Source organism: Crotalus tigris, unplaced genomic scaffold (genome assembly GCF_016545835.1).
Source record: "Crotalus tigris isolate CLP2741 ecotype Arizona unplaced genomic scaffold, ASM1654583v1 scf7180000017716.2861928, whole genome shotgun sequence".
In the NCBI taxonomy this organism is placed as follows: Eukaryota; Metazoa; Chordata; class Lepidosauria; order Squamata; family Viperidae; genus Crotalus; species Crotalus tigris.
The window spans coordinates 2,018,462-2,036,561 of record NW_024096587.1 but is presented as its reverse complement, the minus strand read 5'-3'; the positions used below and the strand labels follow the sequence as shown (position 1 = coordinate 2,036,561).

Here is an 18,100-nt window from a genome sequence, read left to right as displayed (position 1 = left end):
GGCATGAAAGAGTGCAGTCATCCTTCAGCCCTCATCTTGGCTGAGGAACAAAATGTCTATTTCAATTCCATGGCATAACTGCCATCAGTTTTTTGCTTCCGAAATCTTCTTGTCTTAACACAAGGAAATAGAAGAAGATGTACTACAAAGGACATCTCCTTTCTCGTCCTCTACATGAAACGAAGGCAAACAATATTCTGGCATTTATAATAGGCTAGCAAATCAACATCAATTTATAATGCAAAATGAAGTAGTCACAGAAGCAGAACTGAAAGAACTGCAAAGATTTACCCAGGACAAAGAAACTGAAGCCTTATCCAGAAGTAGCTCAGACTGAAGAGGCAAGCCAGGGGGAGTTCACAGTAGAGAAAGCCAGCTTATATATTGATTCATTTTCATTCACAAACCAGAAAGGCAACCTTTTCTCGGTCTTCTCTTCAGGAAAAAAAAGCCCTCTAGCAAAAGAATAATTGAAACAAAGAATAACTGAGCATCTAGAACAAAAATAATAGAATAAAGTTGCCTGCATTGAAGCTTGTTCAAAGTAATACCTAGCACAAGCATTAAAAGATGCCAATACTGAAATATGAAATCTAAAACAATAACTTTGCCTATCCCAGGTCCTTAGTAAGGACTGGATAGATAGAGAGAGAGAGAGAGAGAGAGAGAGAGAGAGAGAGAGAGAGAGAGAGAGAGAAATGCCAAATCCAGTTTAAACATCTGGCTGACTGTGTGATGAATCATAAGTATTAATAATGCAACCAATCATAATAATATAATATAGCCAGAGAGAGGGAGAGAGAGAGAGAGAGATCTCAACATATTCCTAGATAATAATTTCATTCAAAAGAATATGACCGTGATGATAGTTTGCAAGAACTAAGGCAACCTCACTTTTCCATATCTGATTCTTGTTTTATTATTTGTTTTTTATACAAAACATTTAAGACCAGAAGTACTGAAATGGAATTATTATTTTTTTTATTACAAGTAATATAACTTTGACATGTATTTGTACAAGCAGAAGATGAGGCTGGAACCTTGTAGAAGTCCCAATATTCCTTTCATTCAGGCTTGGGTCTTCATGAAAAACAGGCTCAACTGGTTTGTCCTGAAAGATATTCATTTAAAATTCTAGTATGTAAAACTGAGACAGCTTGGATCGTATTGCTTTCTTAGCTATTATTCAGATCACATGGAAATATTTGAAACAACACAGCAGGTAAATCTGTTCAATATTTTCAGAGTAGGTAAGACAGTGTTTCTCAACCTTGACAATTTTAAGGTATGTGGACTTCAACTCCCAAAATTCCACAGCCAGTATTGCTGGCTGTGGATTTCTGGGAGTTGAAGTCCACATGCCTTAAAATTGTCAAGGTTGAGAAACACTGAGGTAGAAGATAAAATGTGGAAGACATGTTCAGGACCAGTCATTAGCTAAGCCAGGGGTCGATGGCATTGGCAGATTCTGCATCTTTTGTTCTTCCATAGGCCATAAATAGCAGAATAACTATGGTACACTCTCCCTTTTGCTTCTGTCTGCTCTTCAGTTCCATTCCTGCTGTTGTACTGAAAGTTAAATAAGAATAAGAATTATACAGTAGTGCAAGGGAATGTTACAATTATTGTTTGATAAAGGATTTCTAATTTTAAGAGTCACAGGCTTTGGATCATACAGTATATAATTTTATCACAATGTAAGTGTTTATCTTAATTTTTCTCTGGAGTCAAACTCCAAATGAAATCAGTTTAATGAAATTCAAGTTTTAAAGCAAATTTCCTGGTAAAGCACCATAAACTGTAGTGCTCTTTTTCTTACAATCCTGTAATGAGTTTGTTGTATCCAGATTACTCTGCTGTGAAGTGTTACACGTATAGCTATCACTGGGCATCTTCAATTAATCTGAAGTGTAGCTGTGCTGTTTCTAGCTGAGACCAACTAAATGGAACTAACAACACCAGTCCCAAATGATGCCATGCATGTTTCTCAATATAATTCAAATGTCTAGCACTTATTTTTAAAGTCCTAAATAGCTTGGGAGTTCAGCCAGGCATCTAAAGAAAAGCCTTCTTGCTTTAAGTAAAAAAATCCCCCTGCTATTTGAGGTGAGGCAAAGAATGGGCTTTTTTTCTGAGATGTCATATGGACACCGAACTGTCCATCCAAGGATCCTTGACTAGCATTACATTTATTAACAATCTTTTGGAGGGCCAGTGGGTTCCTGGAAAATTTTGGAAGGCAGTGTGGTAGGCATGGTCAGTCTCAAATAATCCATTAAAGCAGAACCAAACCAGAATTGGTTACATTGATCCTTACAATTCTCTGTAGAACTCCAAGATGCTGTGTATCACCCCAAAATATTCTTGGAAGCAGAGATGATGCTAAAACAGGCTATCTTACTTGAGAGCAAGCTAGTTTCTGAAGAAAAAAAAAGAATTCAAAAATAAGAAACAAATCAGCAAATTTGGGAGTTCCCATGTGCACATTGGTGTCTATGGGTATCACACTGCATCACATAGAAACCCTTTCACTAAAGCAGCCTCTCCCAGCTGGCTTTAATCCAATGATATTTCTTAGCATTTTTTCCTGGTTCAATTGCTCTGATAATCTTATACAGCTTTGTAAAATGCTTTTATTACCACCGCGAGCCATTTTGCGAATTTTATTAAACAAAGGCTGACACAAATACTTTTGCCAAACAAAAGCTGTTAAGTCATTGGAAAAACATTGGTGATCCTTCACCTCCTCCCATCTCCATTTTGCAATAAGCTAATCTGAGATTTTAGAATGAATCAGGTGATCATAAAAAATATACTTACTTAATTTCATATTCCTTTTTATCTCTGTTCACAAAATGAATATCTCTGGTAAGTTTTCCCTATCATCTCTTTCAATAATACCACACTTTCAAGATAGAAAATTCCATTTCTTTTTGGCGGGCGAGGGAGAAGCAACAATTAATAGCAGGAATGAGCCATGCAAGCTAAAGTGCACTTACATACAAATCCCTTTGGGACAGTTTTTTTCTGAATGGATGTTGAGCATTTAGCATTCATACAGTATACATCATTACAATGATGGAATCTCCTGAATTTCCTACTAAAGCAGCCAAATGCTGAAATAATCCTTGCTTATGATGTAGTTCTGGATTGGGCTTAACCAGGAAACCTTTTATCCCTGATAAAATAACCTTCACATTATCTTATTTGAAGCGGGGTAGAACTAATTATGGGCCTTGGAGCTTGATCCAAATGACTACCAAATTTGAATGCTTTATTCTAAATGCATTGATCAAAGGGAAACCGAAATTAAGGGGGTAGTGATGTCAGTGTTATCAATTGTATGTTGATATTCTCAAGCCTGTTAAACAAAACTGAGTTTAAGACTGATTTTTATCCTGATATTGACCAATTTCTGTTCTTCTTTCAGAAAAATTACCCAGTAATAGTTTGATTTCTAGGCCAGAGAATAACTGCCCAGTAAAACTTCCTTGGATAGGAGCACTCTAATAAAATGTCTAATGGGTTTAAGAGGGTTTGTCTCTAGTTTTTTTAATCTCTAAAATTCAACAGACTTTTATCAAGCATTAATCCTTTCCCTAGAAATCTAGAATGATGTTTAAGGGCTAAATTAATAGTCAAAATTCCAAATACAAGTTTAACTCTGAGACATGGTTTGGTTTTCAAGCTTGAGTTGAAGCTAATGCCAAATTAAATGAAGGGAGCTTAGAAATAATAAAGGAGATTGATCTGTGGGGATTGGCTTTGAAAAAACAATTGAAGTCTTTGTTGAAAAGAAAACTGGCAAAGACTTTGGGAAAGAAATTCTAAAATAATAAAGGCAGTGGCTTACAAAGAAAACTTATATAAAATGTTTTACAGATGGCACTTACCACCTGTGAGGTTAGCAAAAATATTTAAAAATATATCTAGCAATTGTTGAAAATGCAGATAAAAACCAGGCACATATTATTATCTTAAGACATGCCTTAAGGCTAGAAGATTTTGGTCAAGAATACATATATGGTTAGAGAAAATGACAAAAAAACCCGTAGATTTTAAGCCAGAATTATTTCTGTTAGGTATAATTGCAGGAACTTATGAGAAAGAACATATATATTTAATGTTACATGTATTAACAGCAGCAAGAATTGTATTCGCTCACCATTGGAAAGATGAGGAATTACCAATGGAAGAAGAGATAATCAGGAAAAATTTGGACTGTGCAGAAATGGACAGACTTACGTTGAAAATGGAGAAAGAAGATTCAGAATACTTTAGAACAGGGGTGTCAAACTGCCAGCTCATTGCCGGTTTCATCATACTGAAGCCGTGCCCACCCTATTGCCGGCAATGCAAAAAGAGTTGCGATATGTCGCAACACATCACGTGACGTGGCGAGTTTGACACCCATGCTTTAGAACATGGGATACATTTAATCAATGGCAAGAAAAACAAGATAGAGAGAAAGGAGTTTAACATGTATTAGTAAGCTAAATATTGGAACCCAGACAACATGTTGCTGATAAAATATTAAGGATTTGTGATTATAAAAAATGAATAAAATATGGTTATATTAAAAAAAAGGTCAAAATTCCAAATACAAGTTTAACTCTGAGACATGGTTTGGTTTTCAAGTTTGAGTTGAAGCTATTGCCAAATTAAATGAAGGGAGCTTAGAAATAATAAAGGAGATTGATCCATGGGGATTGGCTTTGAAAAAATAATTGAAGTCTTTGTTGAAAAGAAAAGAAAGGGAGATGCAAATGACTAATTGGAGGATGTTAGTACAAGCTGCACAAGATTAAAGCTCTTTTGAATTTTAATGTCTTGTGGTTTACTTTTCTCCTAAAAATGCCTCTGGCGCAAGGAGGCAAATTCGATACCTGAGGTCTAAGCAGAGCACTTTGTATTTAGTGAAGCTGTTACTCAACTGAGTTCATTTGAATTACCTATTGATTACTTATTTCTCACTTCCAAGATACCTAAATTCATAACATGAGTGAAAAATGGCAAAACCGTAGAGGTAAGGTGACTTGATTTCTGATTGATGGCCTTTTATCACTATCAACTTCTCATTTCCCACTCTGAGGGAGTGGTGTTAATCAATAACTGTCCCAATTTTTAAGAAAGGAGATAAGCTGTTAATTTCAGATCAGTTAGCCACTTACTTATTAACCTATTCATTTATTTAACATTATTTATATCTTACCTAAATCCTAGCAGAATCTGAATAGGGTACAAAAACATAAACAATAACAACTCTACAATGACAAAATAAATAAACCAAAATCTAAACATTGTAAGTGCCAATAAAAGTAATAAGCTAAGCACTGAGTGAATTATGGAATGTCTATATAGGGTGCTTGTAAATGCCAGCAAGGTTGGGGCCATAAGTACCTCAATTCTGACTTGGTGTTGGATGTTGTCCTCCAGTTTTACACCATAAAGAGCTTTAAAAGTGATGAACAAATGCTTGAATTGGCCAAGAAATCAATCAGCATCCAATGTGACATCTTCAAAATAGGTGTAGCCATATGAGAATGGTATAAATTAAGTAAATTTGTTCATTCATTCTGACCAGATACTCTATATGGCTGTTTTGTTGACTTAAAGATGGTATTTTACCTAGGGAAAGGCTATAAGCAAAATTAGCATCCTGGACCATAAATCACTTTTTATTTTAATTATTATATTACATGAAAATACCTTCATGCAGGTTAGTGTTCCACCACCATGGGCTTGTCTGATCAACTCAGAAAGAAGTTAAACAAGATCACACACTTGTTCTGCTTTTTTCTGTATTAATTCCATTACTCAAGCTTTTTTAAAAAACAAGCTTTACCCTCTGTTGTTGGCAAAGAAACCTATATCCATCCTGCTATATGCTGACTATGCAGTTATTTTATCTTTTGACACAGGATGGCTTAAGGCATTGTCTGCAAAACTAGGAGTTTATTGCAGCAATAAAAAATAGATATTATCCCAGATTTAAGTAATTCTACTTACCAAGAGGTATACTGATGAATACATCATAACTAGAAGATAAACATACCTGCATTGAGCGGGTTAAAGATTCTAAATGTCTTTGAGTCATCATCCAATAATTGACAACATCAAAGTAACAAAAGATACCACTGCTGAAACTTCTAAAACTATTAATGTAATAAACTGATTTGTCAGTTGCAGAGGCAATAATTTTATATACCGGTATGCACCATTAAATTATTGAAAGCCAAAATGCTGAGCTTTCTGTTCTGTGGCATACAGTTTTGTATATATAGGGAAGAAAGAGCTTTAGAAGCAATAAAAAGTAAATATATTGCAGCGGTTCTACATATCCCTTGATGCGTATCGTATGCCCTTTTGCTTTTGAAATGTGGTCTTTGCTCTGTTCTCACATATGAGAAAATGCGAACTGAAATACTGTCTAAACCAGTGGTTCTCAACCTTTCTAATGCCGCGACCCCATAATACAGTTCCCCATGTTGTGGTGACCCCCAACCATTTATACATCACTGGGTGCCAGGGGCGTGGCCAAAGAAAAGGGGGGAAAAATGGCGGACAGCCTTGTTTGGCGACCCCTGTGAAATGGTCGTTCGACCCCAAATGGGGTCCCGACCCACAGGTTGAGAACCACTGGTCTAAACGTAAGTTACTTAGGGGATCTTCAGCCTCCTTAATTTTCACTAGTAGGTTTACTTCTTCACTGGAAAGAAGGCATTTTATTGTGACCTTGTAGCCAATTTCTTCCTCCAAAAAGCATGTGAGGAGCAAACACAGAGATTAAACAGCATATTTTGGATACTGAGTTATAAAAGGATCAAAGCTTAGTTCCCTATTTCTTTAAGATTGATTTATATAGAAGAACTTTGAAAGTAGGCAACTATTTTACTAATGTCATCTCTGTTCCATTTAAGAAAACATTGGTTAATTAGTTAGATATAATGCTATATCATCTGTGGCTCTGGAGAAGAAGAATAGTCTCTAAAGATCACCTTCGCACACTCTGTCAAAACTAGCAATACAGTCGATTTCCCATATTTTATTGTGGTCTCCTATGTATAATTCCTTATTAGTCACTCATCTGGTCCAGCTAGGTAAACAAACTTTTCTTTTTTTGCCTATAAAAATAATCAGGTGGATTGCCTAATTCTGCTCACTAGCAATTGCCATAAGAAAGATAGGAATATCATTGTCTGAACTTGTTAATGTGTTATGTGCATTTGTTTGGTTAGTGTTTTTAAGTATTTAATGTTTTTATTTTCGGAATCTTTTCTTCCTTTTTCCTCATTTTATTGGCTTGGGCTAGTAATTGATAAATAAGCAGTGGTGTTGTCGTGTAAGTTTCCCCCCCCCAAAAAATCATTAAAATTATAGGAACCACGCAGGAGTATCTTATAAGCAAAAATCTGTATTAATTCTATTGACTCGATGACCTCCAAGGTTTATTATTATTATTATTATTATTATTATTATTATTATTTAGGGTGCCAATGAAGCAATCCTCTTCCAGCGATGCCTCATTCACAGCAGTGATCATTTCAGCATCTCTTGGTCTTTTTCTCTAGGTACTGAAGCATCTGCGACACTTGAACTTCACTAATAATATGGGGGAGCAAGTGGATTTTGATGAGTCAGGAGGCCTAATAGGAAATTATTCAATTATCAATTGGCATCTGTCCCCAGAAGATGGCTCCATTGTATTTGAAGAGGTTGGACACTATAATGTTTATGCCAAAAAAGGAGAAAGGTTATTTATCAATGAAAATAAGATCTTATGGAGTGGATTTTCCAAAGAGGTAAGTGACACCCAGCATTTTAGTTGATATTTCTCAGATTTTCCCAGGAGATCCACAGTATCTTTCCTCTCCTTAGGAAAGGATATCTTTCTTTTCTTTTCTTTTTTCTTTTCTTTTCTTCTGAGTGAAGAACACAGCTTTGAGATCGAACTAGTTTGTGTGTGTGTATTTGATACAACAGGTATCAAATAAAACATTTTAATGTGTGTGTGTGTGTATGTATGTATATACATATTCATATACATATACATATACATATACATATACATATACATATACATATATATATATATATATATATATATATATATATAACATTAAAATATTTTTGTTTGATATCTGTTGTCAAGTGATGCTGTCGTATAATGGAAAAACAACATCAGGTGCAACAGCTATTCTCCACAGCCATTCTGATGCTGTATTCCAGGGCAAATGAAGCCTGGCCTCATTTTGAAAAAAAAGTCTCAATGCTTCTTTGCTTTGTGAAAATCTTTCTTTGCTTCTGTGGAATTTCTTGGGTATTTGGTTCTTAAAGATAATCTTATGAAAACAAAAATGGCTGATTTAATGTTTTTTATAATTCAAAACTGCTTATTCAGTTCAGATGTGCCATTCATGATCACCTCAGTCATACTCTTCTCAAAATGCCTGATTTTTGCAATCAGATTGCTCTGGTTCTACTCCTTTGCACTTATCTTTTTCCCCCAAGGTGGACAAACAATTGTCAAGTCATTTTGCTTTTCTGTGGGCTTTAGTACTACAGCCATCTACACCTTGCTGATGTCAAAACTAATATTTAGCACAAAATTTAAACAGAAAAGTATTTTAGTGTCCTGTTTGTCTCTTTGTTCTTTTTTCTACCATTTGTATCTTAAAGAAAAGCTTTTTTAAAGCGTTGTTGTTGCTCATTCAGAATGGTTGACCTTAAAAATCCAATTCAAAAGTCAGCAGATCTTCTTTTTGGCTCCATCTTGTGGTTGTTTGGAAAGTTCCAGATCCGATCTTGCTTGCAAACCTGGGATTATAGGATTACCATAGAGTTCATATTACCATAGAGTTCATGGTTTCCTCAACTAAGTGCCCTTTCTGTGTTGGACTCTTTCATTCCCAGCCAGCAATAATTAGTTGACAGTGTTAAACACTGACAGTGGGCTCATACACCTTATGCTAAGTTCACATTTGTAGAAAGAACATCTCATGTCAAAAGCATAGTTCACACATTTATCAGATGGTGATGCTTGTCACATGATGGAAAACTAGAAATATGCACCATCTTGTTCCCTGTACATGCTAGAATATTCAGGCAGACTATTCCACTTCCAAGCCCAGTTTTTAAGCAGTGACTAGGAGATCCTTAGCTATAATTTCTACTTCTGAGAAGAATGTGCATCTCCTCAGTGGGAAGGAAACTGAGCCCATTCTGATGTGCTATCCAGGGCCAGCATAATTCCTCTTAAACTCTATGCTCCTAAAGAAGTGGGCAAGTGAAAGTAACAGCTCCACCTGCTTCTTGGTGCCATGGCAGCTATTCACTAACTTGCCAAAGTGAGCAAGACATAATGCCCACCTGCCTTTTGTCTCAGGTTGACTTTATTTTATGTAGAGTGTGGCATATAATGTCAGGGAAATCTACATATGCTAGACAAACAATGCAGTCCTAGCAGCCTAGAATACTAGTTTGTTCTGTTCAGCGCTTAGGCACCTCTTCTTGATGCACCCAAGGGAGAGCTTTTTACCAGATAACTAGTGACATTTGGATTGCTGGCTTTTCTGGACTCCTCCACTGGTCTCACTTTGCCTCATCTTGTATCTCAATGCTTCACATCCAGCCAGATCCAACACCAGCTTCCTGCTCTCCGCACATATGAAAGCAGCTAGGTTTTTCCCACTGAAGTGGTACCCATTTATCTACTTTCAATACTGCATGTTCAGGTTGACTACCTCTCTGAGTCTGCATTGTAGCATCTTTGGATCACTGAAAGATACAGCAAAGAGTGGCAGTTTTGCTTCTCGGCTGTTTCTTTTTTTGTGTGTAGAAGAAAATACCACCATCGACCTTGTTTTGATAATCAGCTCTATGGAGATCTGCAATCAGTCTTCTTCTTCCCTATCAGCTTACTTTGCAGTCGATCTCCACCCAGATTATCTTCATTCACACATGATTGATAAACAAAGGGTTGGAAGGGTGTTGCTTCACCACCAATCAGGAGCATCAACCTAGATATTAATGAAACCTATCTTTATTCCTTAAGGTACCATTCTCGAACTGCAGTAGAGACTGCCTTCCAGGTACAAGGAAAGGTATCATTGAGGGGGAGCCCACCTGCTGCTTTGAATGTGTTGAATGCACAGATGGAGAGATCAGTGATGAAACAGGTATGATCTGACTCTGGGAAAGAAAGTAGCCCCCTCCTCTGTTAGAAACATTTATCCAAATGGACTCAGAATTCATTTTTGGAAGTCACCATTGGTAATGACACCCTGTTACAATGTGTTAATGAATTACTAACCATTTCCATCGCTCCATCCAGTTACTATATTTACGGATTAGCAGTGGATTTTGTCCCAGAAGAGAATGCAATTGGAAGGATCAGGGCCTCCTCAAGATAAGTTTATGAATCTCCAGATTATACAGAAAGAAAAGAGAAGAAAAAGACTATTTTTCTTTCAAAAAGTGTGGTGAATCTTTAATACACCCCAGCTCTTGATATATTTTCTTTTTTTATAGATTGTGCCTATAGTTTTTTTTTAAATATAAGGCTGCATGTTGTCCAGCTAAGCCAAATCCTAGAATTTGTTTGTCTGTTTTTAACAATTTATGCCTCCAGAGTCCAGGATGAAATTTGTATGATGGAACGCTTTTCTATGAAAGGTTGATTCCAACCGATGAAAAATAGCCTGTCGGGAAGAATTCTTGTTAAAATCCTAGTTTGTAATGGGGAGTGGGAATTTTTTTCAGTAGACGCAGATTTTCCTTCCGATAGTAACAGTGCAGGTTTAGGAGAAAAGCAACAGAACAGAAATGTGCTCAGAATGATTAGCTGGTCTTTGAGTTTAAGAGTTGGCACTGTATTGTGAACATAATTTCATATACAGTCCCTGGGGACTGTACTGTATATTAAAGAATCATGAGGTAATCTCTGAATCAAGGAGGAAAGCTTCTGCCAAAACACAATCCCTGGGAAAACTTTTTTTTCCTGAAGAAGGATGGAACATTCTTTCTTTCCTTTTTTTTTTTTTTTTTGTAAATGAACCAAACTAAGGATTAAAGGATGTACAAACCATAGTTTTGCGTACAATCTCTAGGAGTTTCTCCTCTACATGGAAAATAATAAGTCTGTGAAAGAATAGAGCCATGGTCTTTTGGCAGTATTGCATGTAGATGGCCTCTTGACAGAGATGCCACTAAGTGCACTTCCTGTTCAGATGTCTTCTTTTAAGCAAGGATGTTTTGTCTTTTCCAGATGCCAGTGCTTGTGAGAAGTGTGCTGAAAACTTCTGGTCCAATGAAAACCATACCTTCTGCATTCCCAAGCAAATAGAATTTTTGTCCTGGACAGAACCATTTGGAATTGCTCTCACTCTTTTTGCTGTACTAGGTGTCTTCTTAACCTCATTTGTCCTGGGAGTCTTTACCAGATTTCGCAACACGCCCATTGTCAAGGCCACAAACCGGGAGCTCTCTTATCTCCTCCTGTTTTCCTTGCTCTGTTGCTTTTCTAGCTCTCTTTTCTTCATTGGTGAGCCTCAAGATTGGAATTGCCGCTTACGACAACCAGCCTTTGGCATCAGCTTTGTGCTCTGCATCTCCTGCATTCTGGTAAAGACCAATCGTGTCCTTCTGGTCTTTGAGGCTAAGATACCAACAAGCCTCCATCGCAAGTGGTGGGGACTTAACCTTCAGTTCCTCTTGGTCTTCTTATGCACATTTGTGCAAATTGTCATCTGCGTCATCTGGCTTTATACAGCTCCCCCTTCTAGCTTCCGTAATCATGAAATGGAGGATGAAATCATCTTTATCACTTGTAATGAGGGCTCCTTGATGGCACTGGGCTTCCTAATTGGTTACACTTGTCTGCTGGCCGCTATCTGCTTCTTCTTTGCTTTCAAATCCCGCAAACTACCAGAGAACTTCAATGAAGCCAAATTTATTACCTTCAGTATGTTGATTTTTTTCATTGTTTGGATCTCTTTTATACCAGCCTACGCCAGCACCTATGGCAAATTTGTCTCAGCAGTGGAGGTGATTGCCATTCTGGCAGCCAGCTTTGGGCTTTTAGCATGCATCTTCTTCAACAAGGTCTACATTATCCTCTTTAAGCCATCCCGCAACACCATTGAGGAAGTACGCTGCAGCACGGCTGCTCATGCTTTCAAAGTGGCAGCCAGAGCTACACTGCGACGGAGCAATGTGTCCCGCAAGAGGTCCAATAGCCTGGGGGGCTCCACAGGCTCTACCCCATCTTCATCCATTAGCAGCAAAAGCAACCAGGAAGAGCCCTTTTCAATACCAACGTCTGCAGAACCACAGCAAAAACATGGGTGCAAGCAGAAGGTGAGTTTTGGTGGTGGAACTGTCACCTTGTCACTAAGCTTTGAGGAGCACCAGAAAAACGCTGTAGCTAATAAAAATGCAAAGCACAGAAACTCCTTGGAAACCCGCAATAGTGATGATAGTCTCACGCGGCACAAAGCCCTGCTTCCTCTGCATGGCAATGAATCACTAGAGCCCAAATTCCAGACACCCTCAAATCAAGAATCCAGCATACCAGAATCAGTAGTGGGAGAAACCAAGCAAGGAGAACATGTAGAAGGACAACCTTCTTTGTCAGCTGCATACCTGCGGGATTTAGTAGGCAGTGGCTTCATCAAAGAGAACGCCATCCATTCATAATCAAAAGAAAAGGAACCAATTATTGAGCAACTTTCTCCTGGATGGAGAGAGGAATTGAATACACCTCTAATTCCTCTTACTGTTAGAATCAGCAGGTTATATCCATTTTCAAAGGAAAGCTGAGTGAAACAGTTCCTTAGCATGCCTTTAGCTGTCCTTTTAGTGCAACCATCCATGGTTGTGGAAGATACAAGAAAGAAAACTTTGGAGAGGCAAGAAGGTATCTTTCCCAGCTGTGCTGTAGAAGAACTTTTTTCTTATTCTCCTTTCCACCACTGCAGTTGTGAGCATGTCTGAGGTTCCATTAACATGCTCTGCTTTTACATCAAAGTATATTATCCCCTTTTCTTCCTTGTGTATATTAATTCCCCTTTATATGTAAAACTGCTTAGCAACTTTACAACAAGATGAAACTTGGCTGCTTTACATAAAACAAGTCACGCAGTTTGCTTTAGAAAATATTCTCCAGCATGCTAAATAATGTTCAGCCAGTGGCTTGAACTTGTAAAGTATTTAAAATTATAGACAGTGATATTTTTACACATGAAGGCAAGGCAGATCTTTCCTATCTAAGCCAGTGTTTCCCAAACTTGACAATTTTAAGGCATGAGGACTTCAACTCCCAGAATTCTGGGAGTTGAAGTCCACATGCCTTAAAATTGTCAAGTTTGGGAAACACTGATCTAAGACATAGAATTCTGTGGTCTTCAGAGACATCACCATCTTTCCAGTGCTGCTGCCCGGAGACTGACATGGGGAGAGGGGCAGATTTAACTCACCTTGAAGGCAGAGAAAGCGAAGAGAAGCTATAGGGCAGCGTTTCTCAACCTTGGCAATTTTAAGATGTTCAGGTTTCAATTCCTAGAATATCCCAGCCAGTTGAAGTTCACATGTCTTAAAGAAATACGGTATATATTGAGAAACACTGTTATAAAGAAAATACAGAAATACAAAGAGCTCAGTGAAAATGTGTCCTTTACCCTAGCAGGCCTTTTGTGCATCAAAGAGCTTCAAATGGAGAAAAGCAGATGTAAGAAGTTGTGTGTCCCACAAATTAAAAACAAAACAAAAGTTTAGGAAATAAGAACATAGCACACAGCAGCACAACAAGGAAAATTGTAGAGATAACCAGGTTCTATTATGAACCTCGTTATAGAACCAGCTTAAATTATGAATCTGGTTATAGAACCAGCTTTAATTATGAACCTGGTTATAGAACCAGCTTTAATTATGAAAAGCTATTAATAAAGTTAGTTAAATATAATGTAGTCATATTTCAAAGCATGTGTCAATTGAATCATACTTCAGTAGAAAAATGTGCAGATAGTTTAATCTTGTTCTGTGACTTTAGAAATGTTTTAATGGGCAAATAAATGGCAGGTATAGTTAAATGTTATGTTTTGCCACATGTGGAATGAATGTCAGAGCTTGGACACTCTAATGTCTGCAATTCCTACATTTTAAAATGTGTTTTACAGACAGAAGTTGTCAAGCTGAGTTCGATAAGTTCCTATTCATGCAGAAAGAACTGAGAAAGAAGCCAGTCTGATTGTAATGAATTCTGATTGAATCTTCTTGCTGTACCTGTATTTGCATAGCATGAGAGGGACCCCTCTTTTTCCAAAAGATCTACACATGAATCACTACATATCTTTCCCCCACACAAGAAATATTTATATTTATCCATATAAATAAAGCAACATTGTGTGCCCATTGACAAATGCAATGGAAAACTTCATTTGAGTTGTGAGAGCATATTGAACAGTGGCAGTAAGCTAAAGTAGGCATGCACCAAGATCTGGGCTGCAGGTACATGGACTGCTGCTAGCTGGCATCAAAGAGATTCAGAGAATTAACTTCTTTGCTGTTGACTAGGGGCATCTGGATGGTTGAAACCAGGTGTGGTATGTTACTCTATGCCAAGCCCAAACCAATCGTATTATAGCTTAGTATGATGTGCAGATTCTGCCCAATTGTACTATATTTAATTAGCCCTGGTGAATCAAATCATGGGCCAATGCAATATGCAGCCTTATTAGCCTGCTCATCATAGACTGCAGACAGTTGCTAAAGAGAATCAATTGTTTGAGAGGAAATGTAGATACTTCTCTGTTTTTAATGCCTTTTTATGGAGTGCTTTGGAATTAACTATCCATTTATTCAGGGATGAATGGAAGGTAATTTAGGATCTACTGAACTGTGGGTGATTTGTAGTGGATTGGCAGGGATTTTGGCTTCCATTCATTGAACAAGATTTACCAGAGAATGACTGTCCCTTTCCAAAAAATGAGAGAGATAAAGTGAAACCACTTGGACAAACCATAAAAGGATTTTTGCATGGACTATAGATGAGCTCTCACTCAATTCTGGTACTCCAAACAAATCTCTGTGCTCGCTCAGCAGCTGCTTAGATGTGCCACGTTTATGTGTTTATACACATGCACAAAAAAAAGAAAAAACATTAACCAGATGCAAAAATTAAAAGGAAATAGGAAAAAAAAAACACCCTCAAACCAGCAAGGCATATTAGAATAAATGTACAGTATATATAACACAAAAAAAGCCCAGTTCTTAAAAAGCAAAACAACCTTGACCTACGGAATTATTGATTGGACTTTCCATAGATAGATAGACCTGTTCATATGTAGAAAAAAACATATAACTATATCCAAAGTTTTATTACTTCATCTAGGACTATTACTATATAATTTTAATGCTATGTTATTAATACCACGGCTTCTGGTTGGGGAATAGAAACTAATAAGCATACATTTGGATTTAAGTCACTAGTTAACTTACATCTGACATAGTTATGAGACAGAAGGTCCATCGGGAACTAATTTTTTAATATCTTTGGACAAAGGCATTACCTTGGATGTGAAAGATATGATACATTTCTCTGTGATTAATTCAGTGACAATAAGATAGTCAATTTTGTAGTGGATCTTCACTAAGAATCCTGGTGAATACAAGAAACATATCATGGACCCGATGAACTCCCCAAACCTTATCATCCCACATATCAAAAGCTGTTCTTAAGAGTTTTGAAATCTGGTCAAGTGGACTTCTTCATCAAATCTAATTTAATCCTGAAGTGGCAGATTTTGAGGAAAAAGAAAATACTAAATGATGATTTTGGAATCTAACAAAAAAAAAAACAATACAACATGGCCTTCAGTGTTCATTCACATACTGTATATCCCTGGATTATTTCAAGTTTCAGTGCATTCTGAAAACATTAAATAATTGATGTGAGATATAATCAACACAGTTACGCTTTTTCTTGAAATGTTCAGAATGTTTGTAAATATAAGCCTAGATGATGCAGACCTTACACCTCATATTGAGGCTAAAGAAAGTCATAAAATTAAGCTTGTCTCAAATAGCTTAATATTTAACATGAATTTAGTATTTCTTTACCAGAGCATTAAGGATTTTATTATCAAGATTATTTTGTGCTGAAAGGGTCTGAAAAACCGTATCTTTTTGTCTGCTAGAAACCTCAGGGGATGTTTATTTCTTAGCTTAGATGCTTTTTTTTTTTTCAGGCAAAGAAATCTACATTCAGTTTGAATGGTTTATTTAGGGCAGAATGGCTTCCTTGTGCTAATCATGAACTAGTCCTGGAAGCCTTTCATATTAGTCAACAGACATCTCTTCAGCATGCATTAGAAAGCCTCCTTTCCTGTAATTCCACGCAGCAAGTGAAGGTTGCCAGGGCTTGGTTCAAAATAAACAATAGGGACCCGAAGGCTGAAGGCAGAAAAGCCATTTCCTGTGGCTTTAAAATCTTAAAATATTCTTGTGACTTTAAAGTTGATTGAATAAAAGCAAATTGGTACAATATGGGCTCTTCAACCAACTGTCTATGCTTGGTCATAATATTGTAGCTGGATTGAGTACTCTATTTTCTTCATCGGATGTTAGACTCACACATATACATATATACAAATAAGTACACATATCCGTTTGTTCCACATATTATATGTTTCAGATTTTATTCAGGAGCTCAAGATGATGTACATAGTATTTCCCTCTTCAATTCTACCCTCACGCTCCTCCTATCAGAAAACCTAAAGGGGGGGAGAAGGTACTCTGTGAGGCTGAGGACAGGACATTTGATCTTAAGAGTCTCCCCACTTCTATTCCAGGGCTCTAAGTGCAGCGTGACAGTTTGGAGAGCTTGGGGCTTTCATTTGGGAAACTCACTGAGAAAAATACAGAGACCATACCCCAAATGGTACGAGTGAGCTTTGTATGTTAGCAGTATTCCATGTACCTCCTGAATATCTTACTTTCTGATTATTTAAAAACATTTTTTTAAATTGCTTACATATAAAAGAAAAGGCTTGTTGTAATAGTACTGGCATCAAATGCCATCTTGGTTGGCAGGTGAAAGGGCTGTAGATGCAATTTACAACGAGCCATAGTTTCTTTTCTTGTGGGTGGTGGTCATACATTTTGCCACTGGGAAGAAAATGGGCCAAACTTAGGTTTTCTTCCTGAACTACTTCATGGTGGGTTTCTCTGTAAAGAAGCTGGGGGAGGTCACCTACCTCAAGGTAGTTTTGAACCTTCCAAATTGGACTACCTACTTGTATGTCTTCATCTGTTTCTACTGAGTCACACTGCTGATAGCATGACGGTTGTTGAACAGGAATTGAGTTCCATATCTAGCAAATGCCATCTATCCACTGGCATCATACTAAATCAGTGATGGCGAACCTTTTAGAGACCAAGTGCCCAAACTGCAACCCAAAACTCACTTATGCATTGTCGAGTGCCGGATGGGTATGGCCAATTGGGTGGGCGTGGCCCATTGGGTCAGCGTGGCTTCAGTGGTAACGACAGATTGGGTGGGACTAAAAAGTTCAATCAATCAATTCCAACTTTGCAAGATCTTTTTTTTTTCCCGCAAGAAGTTGAAATTGACTGATTGAATCTCTTTTTTTTTTTTGGCACACGTGGCGAAAGCCTAAAGTGAAAAGGTTTTATAAAACCCAGATGAAGGCCTAGGACTGGGGCGATGGCACGCGTGCCCACAGAGGGCTGAGTGCCGCCTCTGGCACCCATGCCATAGGTTCATCACCACTATACTAAATGATCTTTTTGCTTCCCTCACTTGCAGTTGGTGCAGATACCCTGAGCAATAATTTCTGTCTGTGTGCCACTTTGCTGTACCTTCATAACAACACTAGTGATATTAGTGAATTAGTTATTAAGGTCTAGCTAGAACATGACATTTTAAAAGAGATAAAAGTAGGTTTAGTCAATTAAGCTGCTTCTAGCAACATATATAAAAATGAAAAATAGTTTTCTTAGTTCATAAGAAATTGAATAGTTTCCTTTTTCTCATATCAAAGATTTATCTAAGCCATAATCCTGTTTCTCAGAGCTATCACAG

The 18,100-nt window shown here is 37.3% G+C and overlaps 1 protein-coding gene across 2 annotated transcripts in view; it reads left to right on the top strand.

Moving 5' to 3' along the window:
• The window catches only part of LOC120306122 (extracellular calcium-sensing receptor-like), an 86,914-nt gene extending 70,372 nt beyond the window's left edge, over positions 1-16,542 (top strand). For both annotated transcript variants that reach the window (XM_039338800.1, XM_039338799.1), the window contains exons 5-7: positions 7,572-7,802; positions 10,055-10,178; positions 11,267-16,542. In XM_039338800.1, coding sequence (XP_039194734.1) covers positions 7,572-7,802; positions 10,055-10,178; positions 11,267-12,696 — 1,785 coding nt within the window. In that variant the 3' untranslated portion in view covers positions 12,697-16,542. The remainder of the gene's footprint in view (positions 1-7,571; positions 7,803-10,054; positions 10,179-11,266) is intronic.
• Positions 16,543-18,100: the final 1,558 nt, after the last annotated feature.